The 15,882-nt window shown below is 51.7% G+C and overlaps 10 protein-coding genes across 15 annotated transcripts; all 10 read left to right on the top strand.

Annotated features, from left to right (window-relative positions):
- Positions 1-342: 342 nt before the first annotated feature.
- ABB37_00874 (putative glutathione peroxidase-like protein) lies at positions 343-966 on the top strand (the record flags this gene model as incomplete). The annotated part of the gene is made up of 1 exon (XM_015797248.1): positions 343-966. The coding sequence occupies exon 1, from the start codon at positions 457-459 to the stop codon at positions 964-966; it is 510 nt and encodes a 169-aa protein (XP_015665256.1). The 5' UTR covers positions 343-456.
- An 899-nt stretch (positions 967-1,865) lies between these two features.
- ABB37_00873 (putative glutathione peroxidase-like protein) lies at positions 1,866-2,489 on the top strand (the record flags this gene model as incomplete). The annotated part of the gene is made up of 1 exon (XM_015797247.1): positions 1,866-2,489. The coding sequence occupies exon 1, from the start codon at positions 1,980-1,982 to the stop codon at positions 2,487-2,489; it is 510 nt and encodes a 169-aa protein (XP_015665255.1). The 5' UTR covers positions 1,866-1,979.
- Positions 2,490-3,388: 899 nt separating this feature from the next.
- On the top strand, positions 3,389-4,012 carry ABB37_00872 (putative glutathione peroxidase-like protein; the record flags this gene model as incomplete). Of its 2 annotated transcripts, none has more annotated exons than XM_015797246.1 (1): positions 3,389-4,012. In XM_015797246.1, exon 1 carries the CDS (start codon positions 3,503-3,505, stop codon positions 4,010-4,012), a length of 510 nt encoding a protein of 169 aa, XP_015665254.1. In that variant the 5' UTR covers positions 3,389-3,502. The 2 variants fall into 2 exon arrangements, with proteins under 2 accessions (XP_015665254.1, XP_015665253.1); XM_015797245.1 differs by having other exon boundaries at positions 3,432-4,012.
- An 899-nt stretch (positions 4,013-4,911) lies between these two features.
- Positions 4,912-5,535, top strand: ABB37_00871 (putative glutathione peroxidase-like protein; the record flags this gene model as incomplete). Its single annotated transcript, XM_015797244.1, has 1 exon — positions 4,912-5,535. Exon 1 carries the CDS (start codon positions 5,026-5,028, stop codon positions 5,533-5,535), a length of 510 nt encoding a protein of 169 aa, XP_015665252.1. The 5' UTR covers positions 4,912-5,025.
- Positions 5,536-6,434: 899 nt separating this feature from the next.
- On the top strand, positions 6,435-7,058 carry ABB37_00870 (putative glutathione peroxidase-like protein; the record flags this gene model as incomplete). The annotated part of the gene is made up of 1 exon (XM_015797243.1): positions 6,435-7,058. Exon 1 carries the CDS (start codon positions 6,549-6,551, stop codon positions 7,056-7,058), a length of 510 nt encoding a protein of 169 aa, XP_015665251.1. The 5' UTR covers positions 6,435-6,548.
- An 899-nt stretch (positions 7,059-7,957) lies between these two features.
- On the top strand, positions 7,958-8,581 carry ABB37_00869 (putative glutathione peroxidase-like protein; the record flags this gene model as incomplete). 2 transcript variants are annotated; one of them, XM_015797242.1, is made up of 1 exon in its annotated part: positions 7,958-8,581. In XM_015797242.1, the coding sequence occupies exon 1, from the start codon at positions 8,072-8,074 to the stop codon at positions 8,579-8,581; it is 510 nt and encodes a 169-aa protein (XP_015665250.1). In that variant the 5' UTR covers positions 7,958-8,071. The 2 variants fall into 2 exon arrangements, with proteins under 2 accessions (XP_015665250.1, XP_015665249.1); XM_015797241.1 differs by having other exon boundaries at positions 8,001-8,581.
- An 899-nt stretch (positions 8,582-9,480) lies between these two features.
- On the top strand, positions 9,481-10,104 carry ABB37_00868 (putative glutathione peroxidase-like protein; the record flags this gene model as incomplete). 2 transcript variants are annotated; one of them, XM_015797240.1, is made up of 1 exon in its annotated part: positions 9,481-10,104. In XM_015797240.1, exon 1 carries the CDS (start codon positions 9,595-9,597, stop codon positions 10,102-10,104), a length of 510 nt encoding a protein of 169 aa, XP_015665248.1. In that variant the 5' UTR covers positions 9,481-9,594. The 2 variants fall into 2 exon arrangements, with proteins under 2 accessions (XP_015665248.1, XP_015665247.1); XM_015797239.1 differs by having other exon boundaries at positions 9,562-10,104.
- A 982-nt stretch (positions 10,105-11,086) lies between these two features.
- ABB37_00867 (putative glutathione peroxidase-like protein) lies at positions 11,087-11,623 on the top strand (the record flags this gene model as incomplete). Its single annotated transcript, XM_015797238.1, has 1 exon — positions 11,087-11,623. One exon carries the CDS (start codon positions 11,087-11,089, stop codon positions 11,621-11,623), a length of 537 nt encoding a protein of 178 aa, XP_015665246.1.
- Positions 11,624-12,245: 622 nt separating this feature from the next.
- ABB37_00866 (putative mitochondrial glutathione peroxidase-like protein) lies at positions 12,246-13,509 on the top strand (the record flags this gene model as incomplete). The annotated part of the gene is made up of 1 exon (XM_015797237.1): positions 12,246-13,509. Exon 1 carries the CDS (start codon positions 12,430-12,432, stop codon positions 13,507-13,509), a length of 1,080 nt encoding a protein of 359 aa, XP_015665245.1. The 5' UTR covers positions 12,246-12,429.
- Positions 13,510-15,119: 1,610 nt separating this feature from the next.
- ABB37_00865 (hypothetical protein) lies at positions 15,120-15,729 on the top strand (the record flags this gene model as incomplete). 3 transcript variants are annotated; one of them, XM_015797236.1, is made up of 1 exon in its annotated part: positions 15,120-15,729. In XM_015797236.1, the coding sequence occupies exon 1, from the start codon at positions 15,319-15,321 to the stop codon at positions 15,727-15,729; it is 411 nt and encodes a 136-aa protein (XP_015665244.1). In that variant the 5' UTR covers positions 15,120-15,318. The 3 variants fall into 3 exon arrangements, with proteins under 3 accessions (XP_015665244.1, XP_015665243.1, XP_015665242.1); XM_015797235.1 differs by having other exon boundaries at positions 15,123-15,729; XM_015797234.1 differs by having other exon boundaries at positions 15,126-15,729.
- Between the last annotated feature and the right edge of the window lie 153 nt (positions 15,730-15,882).

Genomic DNA, 15,882 nt, shown 5'->3' with positions numbered 1-15,882 from the left:
AAAAGGGGGAGAAGAGGTTAGTCAGAGTTTCCGGCGATGTCCGATGGGCGTTGCGGTGTTTATGTCCCGACGCAACGGCGTTTGAAAACGAAAGGCTGATTTCGTTGTTTTCACCTCACTCTTTCCCGGTCCCACGTGCTGTGGCGCATGCGCTGATGAAACATAAGAAGCGCCGTCAAACGGCGAGACGCTCTTCGAGTGCTTCGTCAAGGCTGTTTGCTGCGGGCAGGTCAGCTGTCACTTCTCCTCCCACTCTGTCCTGCTATATTGGTGTCCTGCTGCACTGCTCTTACACTCCCGCACGCTCTCCCTATCCGTGTCATCGTTGTTTTGCGTGCTGAAGGACAACCGGCTTTTGATCACTTCTATTTCCTTGTGCTATACAGCGTCACACCAATTGCTGCCTTTTATACGTCTATTGAAGAATTGAACTTCACCGCCTTTTCAAAAAGCATCATGTCTTCCATCTACGACTTTAAGGTGAACGACGCGGAGCACAAGCCGTACGACCTCACGCAACACAAGGGCCACCCCCTGCTGATCTACAACGTGGCCAGCCAGTGCGGCTACACGAAAGGCGGGTACGAGACGGCCACCGCGCTCTACAACAAGTACAAGGACCGCGGCTTCACGGTGCTTGCGTTTCCGTGCAACCAGTTCAATGGGCAGGAGCCCGGCACGGAGGCAGAGGTGAAGGAGTTCGCGTGCACCCGCTTCAAGGCTGACTTCCCGATAATGGAGAAGATCGACGTGAACGGCGACAAGGAGCACCCACTGTACCACTACCTGAAGCACGCACAGAAGGGTCTCCTCGGTAGCACGTCCGTGAAGTGGAACTTTACGGCGTTCTTGGTGGACAAGGAGGGCCACGCCGTGCACCGCTTCTCGCCCGGCGCGAAGACGGAGGAAATCGAGAAGAAACTGCTGCCCCTGTTCGACGATGCGGGCGCGAACACCGACAACTAAGAGTTGCGGACCTTTATTACTCCACTATTATTATTCTACTATTATTTATTTATTCTGTTGCGTTCCCTCTCCTCCTGTGAACAAACACGAAACAGTTTGTGTTGTTTGCGCTAGCGAAAGGGGGAGACTTTTCTTTCCCTTTGCTAGATGTCCTCGCACTTCTTTCGCTCAGCAACGCGGTGCAGCTGACCGCCCTTTTACATCTTCTTTTCGCACATTTGCGCTTATTTTCACGGACAATATATTTTCTTATATACACGCCTTCTCCTCCTTGCCAGCTTCATGGATCATTATGCGGTGGGGTATTTTCCATTTATGTTCGTTTTTTATTATTTCTCTCTCCCGGTGCTTCTCGCTATACCTATTTAGCGTTTTATTGCTACCCGTTCTCCTGGCCGCACCTGTCGCATTCCACGAACTGAAGGCAAACATACCACTACATCCGGTTCTTCCAAACATGAGTTCTCACATATATAAATGTATCTGCGTGTGAGTGGGTATCCGAGTGTATCAATAATTGCCGGCATCTGCGTGTTGTGGCTGCAGAGGAACACTTGAAAAGGGGGAGAAGAGGTTAGTCAGAGTTTCCGGCGATGTCCGATGGGCGTTGCGGTGTTTATGTCCCGACGCAACGGCGTTTGAAAACGAAAGGCTGATTTCGTTGTTTTCACCTCACTCTTTCCCGGTCCCACGTGCTGTGGCGCATGCGCTGATGAAACATAAGAAGCGCCGTCAAACGGCGAGACGCTCTTCGAGTGCTTCGTCAAGGCTGTTTGCTGCGGGCAGGTCAGCTGTCACTTCTCCTCCCACTCTGTCCTGCTATATTGGTGTCCTGCTGCACTGCTCTTACACTCCCGCACGCTCTCCCTATCCGTGTCATCGTTGTTTTGCGTGCTGAAGGACAACCGGCTTTTGATCACTTCTATTTCCTTGTGCTATACAGCGTCACACCAATTGCTGCCTTTTATACGTCTATTGAAGAATTGAACTTCACCGCCTTTTCAAAAAGCATCATGTCTTCCATCTACGACTTTAAGGTGAACGACGCGGAGCACAAGCCGTACGACCTCACGCAACACAAGGGCCACCCCCTGCTGATCTACAACGTGGCCAGCCAGTGCGGCTACACGAAAGGCGGGTACGAGACGGCCACCGCGCTCTACAACAAGTACAAGGACCGCGGCTTCACGGTGCTTGCGTTTCCGTGCAACCAGTTCAATGGGCAGGAGCCCGGCACGGAGGCAGAGGTGAAGGAGTTCGCGTGCACCCGCTTCAAGGCTGACTTCCCGATAATGGAGAAGATCGACGTGAACGGCGACAAGGAGCACCCACTGTACCACTACCTGAAGCACGCACAGAAGGGTCTCCTCGGTAGCACGTCCGTGAAGTGGAACTTTACGGCGTTCTTGGTGGACAAGGAGGGCCACGCCGTGCACCGCTTCTCGCCCGGCGCGAAGACGGAGGAAATCGAGAAGAAACTGCTGCCCCTGTTCGACGATGCGGGCGCGAACACCGACAACTAAGAGTTGCGGACCTTTATTACTCCACTATTATTATTCTACTATTATTTATTTATTCTGTTGCGTTCCCTCTCCTCCTGTGAACAAACACGAAACAGTTTGTGTTGTTTGCGCTAGCGAAAGGGGGAGACTTTTCTTTCCCTTTGCTAGATGTCCTCGCACTTCTTTCGCTCAGCAACGCGGTGCAGCTGACCGCCCTTTTACATCTTCTTTTCGCACATTTGCGCTTATTTTCACGGACAATATATTTTCTTATATACACGCCTTCTCCTCCTTGCCAGCTTCATGGATCATTATGCGGTGGGGTATTTTCCATTTATGTTCGTTTTTTATTATTTCTCTCTCCCGGTGCTTCTCGCTATACCTATTTAGCGTTTTATTGCTACCCGTTCTCCTGGCCGCACCTGTCGCATTCCACGAACTGAAGGCAAACATACCACTACATCCGGTTCTTCCAAACATGAGTTCTCACATATATAAATGTATCTGCGTGTGAGTGGGTATCCGAGTGTATCAATAATTGCCGGCATCTGCGTGTTGTGGCTGCAGAGGAACACTTGAAAAGGGGGAGAAGAGGTTAGTCAGAGTTTCCGGCGATGTCCGATGGGCGTTGCGGTGTTTATGTCCCGACGCAACGGCGTTTGAAAACGAAAGGCTGATTTCGTTGTTTTCACCTCACTCTTTCCCGGTCCCACGTGCTGTGGCGCATGCGCTGATGAAACATAAGAAGCGCCGTCAAACGGCGAGACGCTCTTCGAGTGCTTCGTCAAGGCTGTTTGCTGCGGGCAGGTCAGCTGTCACTTCTCCTCCCACTCTGTCCTGCTATATTGGTGTCCTGCTGCACTGCTCTTACACTCCCGCACGCTCTCCCTATCCGTGTCATCGTTGTTTTGCGTGCTGAAGGACAACCGGCTTTTGATCACTTCTATTTCCTTGTGCTATACAGCGTCACACCAATTGCTGCCTTTTATACGTCTATTGAAGAATTGAACTTCACCGCCTTTTCAAAAAGCATCATGTCTTCCATCTACGACTTTAAGGTGAACGACGCGGAGCACAAGCCGTACGACCTCACGCAACACAAGGGCCACCCCCTGCTGATCTACAACGTGGCCAGCCAGTGCGGCTACACGAAAGGCGGGTACGAGACGGCCACCGCGCTCTACAACAAGTACAAGGACCGCGGCTTCACGGTGCTTGCGTTTCCGTGCAACCAGTTCAATGGGCAGGAGCCCGGCACGGAGGCAGAGGTGAAGGAGTTCGCGTGCACCCGCTTCAAGGCTGACTTCCCGATAATGGAGAAGATCGACGTGAACGGCGACAAGGAGCACCCACTGTACCACTACCTGAAGCACGCACAGAAGGGTCTCCTCGGTAGCACGTCCGTGAAGTGGAACTTTACGGCGTTCTTGGTGGACAAGGAGGGCCACGCCGTGCACCGCTTCTCGCCCGGCGCGAAGACGGAGGAAATCGAGAAGAAACTGCTGCCCCTGTTCGACGATGCGGGCGCGAACACCGACAACTAAGAGTTGCGGACCTTTATTACTCCACTATTATTATTCTACTATTATTTATTTATTCTGTTGCGTTCCCTCTCCTCCTGTGAACAAACACGAAACAGTTTGTGTTGTTTGCGCTAGCGAAAGGGGGAGACTTTTCTTTCCCTTTGCTAGATGTCCTCGCACTTCTTTCGCTCAGCAACGCGGTGCAGCTGACCGCCCTTTTACATCTTCTTTTCGCACATTTGCGCTTATTTTCACGGACAATATATTTTCTTATATACACGCCTTCTCCTCCTTGCCAGCTTCATGGATCATTATGCGGTGGGGTATTTTCCATTTATGTTCGTTTTTTATTATTTCTCTCTCCCGGTGCTTCTCGCTATACCTATTTAGCGTTTTATTGCTACCCGTTCTCCTGGCCGCACCTGTCGCATTCCACGAACTGAAGGCAAACATACCACTACATCCGGTTCTTCCAAACATGAGTTCTCACATATATAAATGTATCTGCGTGTGAGTGGGTATCCGAGTGTATCAATAATTGCCGGCATCTGCGTGTTGTGGCTGCAGAGGAACACTTGAAAAGGGGGAGAAGAGGTTAGTCAGAGTTTCCGGCGATGTCCGATGGGCGTTGCGGTGTTTATGTCCCGACGCAACGGCGTTTGAAAACGAAAGGCTGATTTCGTTGTTTTCACCTCACTCTTTCCCGGTCCCACGTGCTGTGGCGCATGCGCTGATGAAACATAAGAAGCGCCGTCAAACGGCGAGACGCTCTTCGAGTGCTTCGTCAAGGCTGTTTGCTGCGGGCAGGTCAGCTGTCACTTCTCCTCCCACTCTGTCCTGCTATATTGGTGTCCTGCTGCACTGCTCTTACACTCCCGCACGCTCTCCCTATCCGTGTCATCGTTGTTTTGCGTGCTGAAGGACAACCGGCTTTTGATCACTTCTATTTCCTTGTGCTATACAGCGTCACACCAATTGCTGCCTTTTATACGTCTATTGAAGAATTGAACTTCACCGCCTTTTCAAAAAGCATCATGTCTTCCATCTACGACTTTAAGGTGAACGACGCGGAGCACAAGCCGTACGACCTCACGCAACACAAGGGCCACCCCCTGCTGATCTACAACGTGGCCAGCCAGTGCGGCTACACGAAAGGCGGGTACGAGACGGCCACCGCGCTCTACAACAAGTACAAGGACCGCGGCTTCACGGTGCTTGCGTTTCCGTGCAACCAGTTCAATGGGCAGGAGCCCGGCACGGAGGCAGAGGTGAAGGAGTTCGCGTGCACCCGCTTCAAGGCTGACTTCCCGATAATGGAGAAGATCGACGTGAACGGCGACAAGGAGCACCCACTGTACCACTACCTGAAGCACGCACAGAAGGGTCTCCTCGGTAGCACGTCCGTGAAGTGGAACTTTACGGCGTTCTTGGTGGACAAGGAGGGCCACGCCGTGCACCGCTTCTCGCCCGGCGCGAAGACGGAGGAAATCGAGAAGAAACTGCTGCCCCTGTTCGACGATGCGGGCGCGAACACCGACAACTAAGAGTTGCGGACCTTTATTACTCCACTATTATTATTCTACTATTATTTATTTATTCTGTTGCGTTCCCTCTCCTCCTGTGAACAAACACGAAACAGTTTGTGTTGTTTGCGCTAGCGAAAGGGGGAGACTTTTCTTTCCCTTTGCTAGATGTCCTCGCACTTCTTTCGCTCAGCAACGCGGTGCAGCTGACCGCCCTTTTACATCTTCTTTTCGCACATTTGCGCTTATTTTCACGGACAATATATTTTCTTATATACACGCCTTCTCCTCCTTGCCAGCTTCATGGATCATTATGCGGTGGGGTATTTTCCATTTATGTTCGTTTTTTATTATTTCTCTCTCCCGGTGCTTCTCGCTATACCTATTTAGCGTTTTATTGCTACCCGTTCTCCTGGCCGCACCTGTCGCATTCCACGAACTGAAGGCAAACATACCACTACATCCGGTTCTTCCAAACATGAGTTCTCACATATATAAATGTATCTGCGTGTGAGTGGGTATCCGAGTGTATCAATAATTGCCGGCATCTGCGTGTTGTGGCTGCAGAGGAACACTTGAAAAGGGGGAGAAGAGGTTAGTCAGAGTTTCCGGCGATGTCCGATGGGCGTTGCGGTGTTTATGTCCCGACGCAACGGCGTTTGAAAACGAAAGGCTGATTTCGTTGTTTTCACCTCACTCTTTCCCGGTCCCACGTGCTGTGGCGCATGCGCTGATGAAACATAAGAAGCGCCGTCAAACGGCGAGACGCTCTTCGAGTGCTTCGTCAAGGCTGTTTGCTGCGGGCAGGTCAGCTGTCACTTCTCCTCCCACTCTGTCCTGCTATATTGGTGTCCTGCTGCACTGCTCTTACACTCCCGCACGCTCTCCCTATCCGTGTCATCGTTGTTTTGCGTGCTGAAGGACAACCGGCTTTTGATCACTTCTATTTCCTTGTGCTATACAGCGTCACACCAATTGCTGCCTTTTATACGTCTATTGAAGAATTGAACTTCACCGCCTTTTCAAAAAGCATCATGTCTTCCATCTACGACTTTAAGGTGAACGACGCGGAGCACAAGCCGTACGACCTCACGCAACACAAGGGCCACCCCCTGCTGATCTACAACGTGGCCAGCCAGTGCGGCTACACGAAAGGCGGGTACGAGACGGCCACCGCGCTCTACAACAAGTACAAGGACCGCGGCTTCACGGTGCTTGCGTTTCCGTGCAACCAGTTCAATGGGCAGGAGCCCGGCACGGAGGCAGAGGTGAAGGAGTTCGCGTGCACCCGCTTCAAGGCTGACTTCCCGATAATGGAGAAGATCGACGTGAACGGCGACAAGGAGCACCCACTGTACCACTACCTGAAGCACGCACAGAAGGGTCTCCTCGGTAGCACGTCCGTGAAGTGGAACTTTACGGCGTTCTTGGTGGACAAGGAGGGCCACGCCGTGCACCGCTTCTCGCCCGGCGCGAAGACGGAGGAAATCGAGAAGAAACTGCTGCCCCTGTTCGACGATGCGGGCGCGAACACCGACAACTAAGAGTTGCGGACCTTTATTACTCCACTATTATTATTCTACTATTATTTATTTATTCTGTTGCGTTCCCTCTCCTCCTGTGAACAAACACGAAACAGTTTGTGTTGTTTGCGCTAGCGAAAGGGGGAGACTTTTCTTTCCCTTTGCTAGATGTCCTCGCACTTCTTTCGCTCAGCAACGCGGTGCAGCTGACCGCCCTTTTACATCTTCTTTTCGCACATTTGCGCTTATTTTCACGGACAATATATTTTCTTATATACACGCCTTCTCCTCCTTGCCAGCTTCATGGATCATTATGCGGTGGGGTATTTTCCATTTATGTTCGTTTTTTATTATTTCTCTCTCCCGGTGCTTCTCGCTATACCTATTTAGCGTTTTATTGCTACCCGTTCTCCTGGCCGCACCTGTCGCATTCCACGAACTGAAGGCAAACATACCACTACATCCGGTTCTTCCAAACATGAGTTCTCACATATATAAATGTATCTGCGTGTGAGTGGGTATCCGAGTGTATCAATAATTGCCGGCATCTGCGTGTTGTGGCTGCAGAGGAACACTTGAAAAGGGGGAGAAGAGGTTAGTCAGAGTTTCCGGCGATGTCCGATGGGCGTTGCGGTGTTTATGTCCCGACGCAACGGCGTTTGAAAACGAAAGGCTGATTTCGTTGTTTTCACCTCACTCTTTCCCGGTCCCACGTGCTGTGGCGCATGCGCTGATGAAACATAAGAAGCGCCGTCAAACGGCGAGACGCTCTTCGAGTGCTTCGTCAAGGCTGTTTGCTGCGGGCAGGTCAGCTGTCACTTCTCCTCCCACTCTGTCCTGCTATATTGGTGTCCTGCTGCACTGCTCTTACACTCCCGCACGCTCTCCCTATCCGTGTCATCGTTGTTTTGCGTGCTGAAGGACAACCGGCTTTTGATCACTTCTATTTCCTTGTGCTATACAGCGTCACACCAATTGCTGCCTTTTATACGTCTATTGAAGAATTGAACTTCACCGCCTTTTCAAAAAGCATCATGTCTTCCATCTACGACTTTAAGGTGAACGACGCGGAGCACAAGCCGTACGACCTCACGCAACACAAGGGCCACCCCCTGCTGATCTACAACGTGGCCAGCCAGTGCGGCTACACGAAAGGCGGGTACGAGACGGCCACCGCGCTCTACAACAAGTACAAGGACCGCGGCTTCACGGTGCTTGCGTTTCCGTGCAACCAGTTCAATGGGCAGGAGCCCGGCACGGAGGCAGAGGTGAAGGAGTTCGCGTGCACCCGCTTCAAGGCTGACTTCCCGATAATGGAGAAGATCGACGTGAACGGCGACAAGGAGCACCCACTGTACCACTACCTGAAGCACGCACAGAAGGGTCTCCTCGGTAGCACGTCCGTGAAGTGGAACTTTACGGCGTTCTTGGTGGACAAGGAGGGCCACGCCGTGCACCGCTTCTCGCCCGGCGCGAAGACGGAGGAAATCGAGAAGAAACTGCTGCCCCTGTTCGACGATGCGGGCGCGAACACCGACAACTAAGAGTTGCGGACCTTTATTACTCCACTATTATTATTCTACTATTATTTATTTATTCTGTTGCGTTCCCTCTCCTCCTGTGAACAAACACGAAACAGTTTGTGTTGTTTGCGCTAGCGAAAGGGGGAGACTTTTCTTTCCCTTTGCTAGATGTCCTCGCACTTCTTTCGCTCAGCAACGCGGTGCAGCTGACCGCCCTTTTACATCTTCTTTTCGCACATTTGCGCTTATTTTCACGGACAATATATTTTCTTATATACACGCCTTCTCCTCCTTGCCAGCTTCATGGATCATTATGCGGTGGGGTATTTTCCATTTATGTTCGTTTTTTATTATTTCTCTCTCCCGGTGCTTCTCGCTATACCTATTTAGCGTTTTATTGCTACCCGTTCTCCTGGCCGCACCTGTCGCATTCCACGAACTGAAGGCAAACATACCACTACATCCGGTTCTTCCAAACATGAGTTCTCACATATATAAATGTATCTGCGTGTGAGTGGGTATCCGAGTGTATCAATAATTGCCGGCATCTGCGTGTTGTGGCTGCAGAGGAACACTTGAAAAGGGGGAGAAGAGGTTAGTCAGAGTTTCCGGCGATGTCCGATGGGCGTTGCGGTGTTTATGTCCCGACGCAACGGCGTTTGAAAACGAAAGGCTGATTTCGTTGTTTTCACCTCACTCTTTCCCGGTCCCACGTGCTGTGGCGCATGCGCTGATGAAACATAAGAAGCGCCGTCAAACGGCGAGACGCTCTTCGAGTGCTTCGTCAAGGCTGTTTGCTGCGGGCAGGTCAGCTGTCACTTCTCCTCCCACTCTGTCCTGCTATATTGGTGTCCTGCTGCACTGCTCTTACACTCCCGCACGCTCTCCCTATCCGTGTCATCGTTGTTTTGCGTGCTGAAGGACAACCGGCTTTTGATCACTTCTATTTCCTTGTGCTATACAGCGTCACACCAATTGCTGCCTTTTATACGTCTATTGAAGAATTGAACTTCACCGCCTTTTCAAAAAGCATCATGTCTTCCATCTACGACTTTAAGGTGAACGACGCGGAGCACAAGCCGTACGACCTCACGCAACACAAGGGCCACCCCCTGCTGATCTACAACGTGGCCAGCCAGTGCGGCTACACGAAAGGCGGGTACGAGACGGCCACCGCGCTCTACAACAAGTACAAGGACCGCGGCTTCACGGTGCTTGCGTTTCCGTGCAACCAGTTCAATGGGCAGGAGCCCGGCACGGAGGCAGAGGTGAAGGAGTTCGCGTGCACCCGCTTCAAGGCTGACTTCCCGATAATGGAGAAGATCGACGTGAACGGCGACAAGGAGCACCCACTGTACCACTACCTGAAGCACGCACAGAAGGGTCTCCTCGGTAGCACGTCCGTGAAGTGGAACTTTACGGCGTTCTTGGTGGACAAGGAGGGCCACGCCGTGCACCGCTTCTCGCCCGGCGCGAAGACGGAGGAAATCGAGAAGAAACTGCTGCCCCTGTTCGACGATGCGGGCGCGAACACCGACAACTAAGAGTTGCGGACCTTTATTACTCCACTATTATTATTCTACTATTATTTATTTATTCTGTTGCGTTCCCTCTCCTCCTGTGAACAAACACGAAACAGTTTGTGTTGTTTGCGCTAGCGAAAGGGGGAGACTTTTCTTTCCCTTTGCTAGATGTCCTCGCACTTCTTTCGCTCAGCAACGCGGTGCAGCTGACCGCCCTTTTACATCTTCTTTTCGCACATTTGCGCTTATTTTCACGGACAATATATTTTCTTATATACACGCCTTCTCCTCCTTGCCAGCTTCATGGATCATTATGCGGTGGGGTATTTTCCATTTATGTTCGTTTTTTATTATTTCTCTCTCCCGGTGCTTCTCGCTATACCTATTTAGCGTTTTATTGCTACCCGTTCTCCTGGCCGCACCTGTCGCATTCCACGAACTGAAGGCAAACATACCACTACATCCGGTTCTTCCAAACATGAGTTCTCACATATATAAATGTATCTGCGTGTGAGTGGGTATCCGAGTGTATCAATAATTGCCGGCATCTGCGTGTTGTGGCTGCAGAGGAACACTTGAAAAGGGGGAGAAGAGGTTAGTCAGAGTTTCCGGCGATGTCCGATGGGCGTTGCGGTGTTTATGTCCCGACGCAACGGCGTTTGAAAACGAAAGGCTGATTTCGTTGTTTTCACCTCACTCTTTCCCGGTCCCACGTGCTGTGGCGCATGCGCTGATGAAACATAAGAAGCGCCGTCAAACGGCGAGACGCTCTTCGAGTGCTTCGTCAAGGCTGTTTGCTGCGGGCAGGTCAGCTGTCACTTCTCCTCCCACTCTGTCCTGCTATATTGGTGTCCTGCTGCACTGCTCTTACACTCCCGCACGCTCTCCCTATCCGTGTCATCGTTGTTTTGCGTGCTGAAGGACAACCGGCTTTTGATCACTTCTATTTCCTTGTGCTATACAGCGTCACACCAATTGCTGCCTTTTATACGTCTATTGAAGAATGCGTGCTTCTCCTCTCCTTCGTGCCGCCGCCATGTCTTCCATCTACGACTTTCAGGTGAACGACGCGGAGCACAAGCCGTACGACCTCACGCAACACAAGGGCCACCCCCTGCTGATCTACAACGTGGCCAGCAAGTGTGGCTACACGAAAGGCGGGTACGAGACGGCCACCGCGCTCTACAACAAGTACAAGGACCGCGGCTTCACGGTGCTTGCGTTTCCGTGCAACCAGTTCAATGGGCAGGAGCCCAGCACGGAGGCAGAGGTGAAGGAGTTCGCGTGCACCCGCTTCAAGGCTGACTTCCCGATAATGGAGAAGATCGACGTGAACGGCGACAAGGAGCACCCACTGTACCACTACCTGAAGCACGCACAGAAGGGTCTCCTCGGTAGCACATCCGTGAAGTGGAACTTTACGGCGTTCTTGGTGGACAAGGAGGGCCACGCCGTGCACCGCTTCTCGCCCGGCGCGAAGACGGAGGAAATCGAGAAGAAACTGCTGCCCCTGTTCGACGATGCGGGCGCGAAGCTGTAGAGTTCTCCTCTTTGCATTTCTTGGCCGTGGCTCCAACGGTGACGCTTTCCTCTTGTACGGCTTCATCGTGAGTATCCTCTTTCTTTGATTTCTCTGCCACGGAAAACTTGTTGCTCGTATTTGTTTTGCTGTTTTTGTTTGTTTTGCGTTCATTATTGTGAGTCATTGTTTTTCTCTCTCTTCGATATACCGCTGCATCGATACCTCCCACATATCAACCTCCATTGCCCTCGGTGGTTTATCCACTACTGTTCTCCCTCCTCTACGTTCATCTTGGCGTTCAAATGCATATAAGAAGTAAATGGTCAACAAAAAAGCTTCAAGAAGGAAACGTTGTAGGTCTGCCAGCTGTGCAACTTTACCGCCGTTGCAGACATCGTGACTGGGCCGAGAATTACGCGCGGCACTTGTTGCTCCCTAAATGCCGATGCTCATCTTTTTGTGTGTAGGTGTGAGTGTATTTGCTGAGGCGGTATTGATGTATGTACGTTCTTTCTTTGAATCTCTGTGCTTTTATTTGTTGTTTGATTTACCTCCATTACTTCCCTCCGTTGCTCTCTTCATGTTTCCTGTTTTTTTTTTTCATCGCCTTACCGCGCTATTCCTCGTGGCACCACCTGCAGAGCATCGGATCTGGAATGGTGTCACGGACGTCATCTTGCAAGATCTTCTTTTCGCTTCTTCTCTCTCTCTTTCTATCATAGAAGCAGACAATTTTCTTCGGTTTGCGTCGTTCGGCGTTTTGGGGGGTTTCCTTCGGCGATATAAGTGGAGAAGAAAACGCAAGAAAGAAAAAGCAAGCGATCATGGAGGCTCGCAATCGTGTTTCCATCTCCATCCTCGAGGCGTCCGCGCCGGCCCTCTCCCGGTCGCAGCACCTACCCTCTGCGAATAACGGCGGCGTGAACAACTCCACGTCGCAGGGGAAGGCGCCGAACGAAACGCTGGCCAGCAACGAGCCCTCGCCCAACTCCTCAGACCCCAACGCGAACAAGACCATTTTCGATTTCCAAGTTCTCAACTGCTTCCACGAGCTCTACGACCTCGCCCAGCACAAAGGTTCCGTCGTGCTCATCTGCAACGTCGCGAGCAAAGACAAGGACTTCACGGAAGCCGGCTACACTACGCTTTCGAAGCTGTACCACAAACACCACGCGGAGGGCTTCGTCGTGCTTGCCTTTCCATGCAACGAGTTCGGCTCCGGCGAGCCGGGCAACGAGGACGAGATTGCGGAGAACATCTCCTGTCTGTACCCGCGCATCGGTGAGGTGGACTTCCCCATTATGGCGAAGGTCGAGGTGAACGGCGATCACGCATCGCCGCTCTTCACCTTCCTAAAGAGCCGCATTCGCGGCACCCTAGGCCAAACCGCAATCAACTGGAACTTCACCGTGTTTGTGTGTGACCAGGCTGGCGTCCCGTTCGCGCGATTTGCGCCAGAGGCGTCGATGGCGGAGATCGACGCACGCATCGATGAGCTGCTGCATCCAAGGCCGCCGCCGGCGCCGGTGGTGCCCGCAGAGCCGCTCGCACCGTTGCCGGCGGATGCCCAGCAGCAGCCCCCACCGACGAAAGCGGTGGTGTCCGTCGGCGAAATCGCCGTCGTCGAAGACTCGCCTACGCCCAACGACTTCTCCGGCCGCGCAACGCCGCCACCGTCGGTGGTGGCGCAGCACAACGCACACGAGACCTCACCTGCTGCGAAAGCCACCGCCGCTGCTCCGTCTGCCGCGCCTCGGCTGCAGGTGTCGGCTATTACGGTGACCGACGTGACGTCGCGCGGCAGCCCACCGAAGGATGAGGACACCGGTTCGCCAGTAGCGAGTGAGCTATCTAGCACCCTGCTTTGCAAGACGACGGGCACGTTGGAGGGGGCAGATTTTTAGATCTGATATCTATTTGGAAAAGAAAGAAGAACAAGTGATGCACTCGGTGTCGCGTCAGGTGATTACTATTGTTGTTATTATTATTCTTTTTGTTCTCCGTTGCAGCTTAGCCCTCCTTCTGACCCTTTTCTCATCTTTCACTACGCCAGCTTTGGGGCTTCTTTTTTTAAATGTTTTTTTTTTTAGATGCTGACTTGACGTGGGTGAAGCTCCAATTCACCTTCATGCATCGAAGACGAATAACAGCGCGACGTGGTTTTGGTCTCTTTTTCTTTTCCTCTTCTCCCACTGTCCCCTCTTTTCTTTTCTAATGCGACTGTAAGCAGCGATAACAGAAGGAAAAACATGAAGAGAGGAGTTTGGTGCTCATTCATCTTTTCTTTTATCCTTTTACTTTTCTCTTTCAATCGATTGGCGGCATTCTTTTATTTTGGATCCATGCGCGTGTCTGCTTTACGCGACGACAGAACTCGCCACCCCAAAAAAGAATTGATTAGATGGTAAATGATATACGGAGGATAATGGAGAGCTGAGAAAGGAGGAAAGAAAAGCATAAAGGCGCGGTGACCGCAGCTGTCCTTCTTCTTCCTTTTATATTTAGTTAAACGCCAATTTTTTTTTTCTTTCTCCCTAAGACGTCGTGTACCACCGTCCTTTGTCGCCTTCGTGACGTGAATGCCCCCTCTCTTCTCCTCTCTTCTTTTGTTTTGTTTTCTTTGTTGATTGAGATTTGCTTCCGCGTAGCACTCTTCTTTTGTGATTGCTCATTTTCGCGTGGAGGGTGCATCCGCGTGCCTTTTCTTCTTCTTATTCCTTTCTTCCTTTGCCGATACACATCAATACTTCGCTCGTTGTTTCTTGCTGCTTGTTTTTTATTATTCCCACATATTTGTGTGTTCTCCCTCGTTATTTTACCTCACTGCCAGCGTCGATTCGGCTACATCATTTATTATTATTATTATTAATGTTTATCTTCTTCATTCAGGCATACGAGTGCGTGTGTGTGCGTGCGTGCTCTTTTTTTAGTCCTCTTTTTTTTCCCTTTTCTTCTTCGATTGATTTATAGTTAAGATACTCTGCCACGCACCGGTTGCCCCATCTGCATTACACCTCCCTTTGTGACGGTGAAGTTTTTCTCGATCCTCTTTTATTCTTGTGTGTTGGCTACGTGTACCATCAAAAATAAACATATATATATCTTCTCTGTTGTTCTCTACCCAAATGGGGTAGAACACCTTGACGCAGGCGCATATCATGACCACCACCACACCAACAATACCGAGAAAGAAGTGGAACCAACCAAACAAAAGGCACACACCCGCTCGTATTGACGCTGGTGCGCATGCACGTCCGCACGACCCTGAACCGATTCTGTGAACGCACGGAGGCCTCTTCATTGCCCAAAACATCTACGCTACATTACAGAGAGAGGGAGAGAAATGGTGGCCATAAAGCGCGACATGGCGTGTTTGTGGACTTTATTTATTTCTTATCGTCGTTGTTTGACGTCGCCTTTTGCACATGAGAACGACGAGGGGTGAAGCAGAAATACCCCCCCCCCCTTCCTCCCTTCAAACGTCTCCTCCTTACCTCCTTTATGTTTTGTGCGAGAAGCAGCGTTATTCCTTTTTGTACCTCGTCGTCGTTCTCCGCTTCCGCTGCGTCGATTTGTGTGCCTGTGTGCGGAGGCAACTGAAACCACCTTTAGCACCGGAAAGCCGTTCAGACGGTGACCCACTGTTTCTATCTCTACACCCCCTTTTTTTTTTGCAGAGTGTGGACTGCTCTACCCAGTCAAACGAGCTGCCAATGCTACGCCGCTGCGGGCCGTCGTCGCCCCGGTCGCTGCTGCTCGCCCCCGTGTTCTGCCGGATTGTGGACGCGATGCGAAAGAACGACCCGTACGCCCGCCCCGGTATTCTCTACCCGATCCGCGTAGAGCTCGGCAATGGCGTGGAGCAGTGCACGCCGGCGGAGCTGCAGGAGAAAATCGACGCGATGCTCTCGCGCTCGCAGCGCTTTGCGACGGTGAAGTCGGGCCAGGTTTACACCCGCAACAACACGGTTGCGACGGAGGTGCGCGCCTACGGGCAGTACGTGGTCACCGGGAACATGCGCGGCGGCTACGTGAAGGGCGATCACCGCTATGGACCGCGGCTGACGGGGTACGGTGGTGCCACCACAAAGCCGGGTTTGCGCTGGAATGGAGAAGATCTGTAGAGATGGCAGGTTTTTCCTTTCTCCTTTTTCCCTTATCGACTGGTGGTGATCGCGGAATGGTGGATTTGTTTGTGTTTCGGATGCGTGTGGTGGTGCTTCATCGTCACCCGAGTTGTTATGTTCTGCTCTTCTCGGCTACCGTTTCTTTTTTCT

This window comes from Leptomonas pyrrhocoris (assembly GCF_001293395.1).
Source record: "Leptomonas pyrrhocoris isolate H10 chromosome Unknown, whole genome shotgun sequence".
Classification (NCBI taxonomy): Eukaryota; Euglenozoa; class Kinetoplastea; order Trypanosomatida; family Trypanosomatidae; genus Leptomonas; species Leptomonas pyrrhocoris.
Note: the sequence above shows the minus strand (reverse complement) of the source record. Positions and strands in the feature narration are given on the sequence as shown.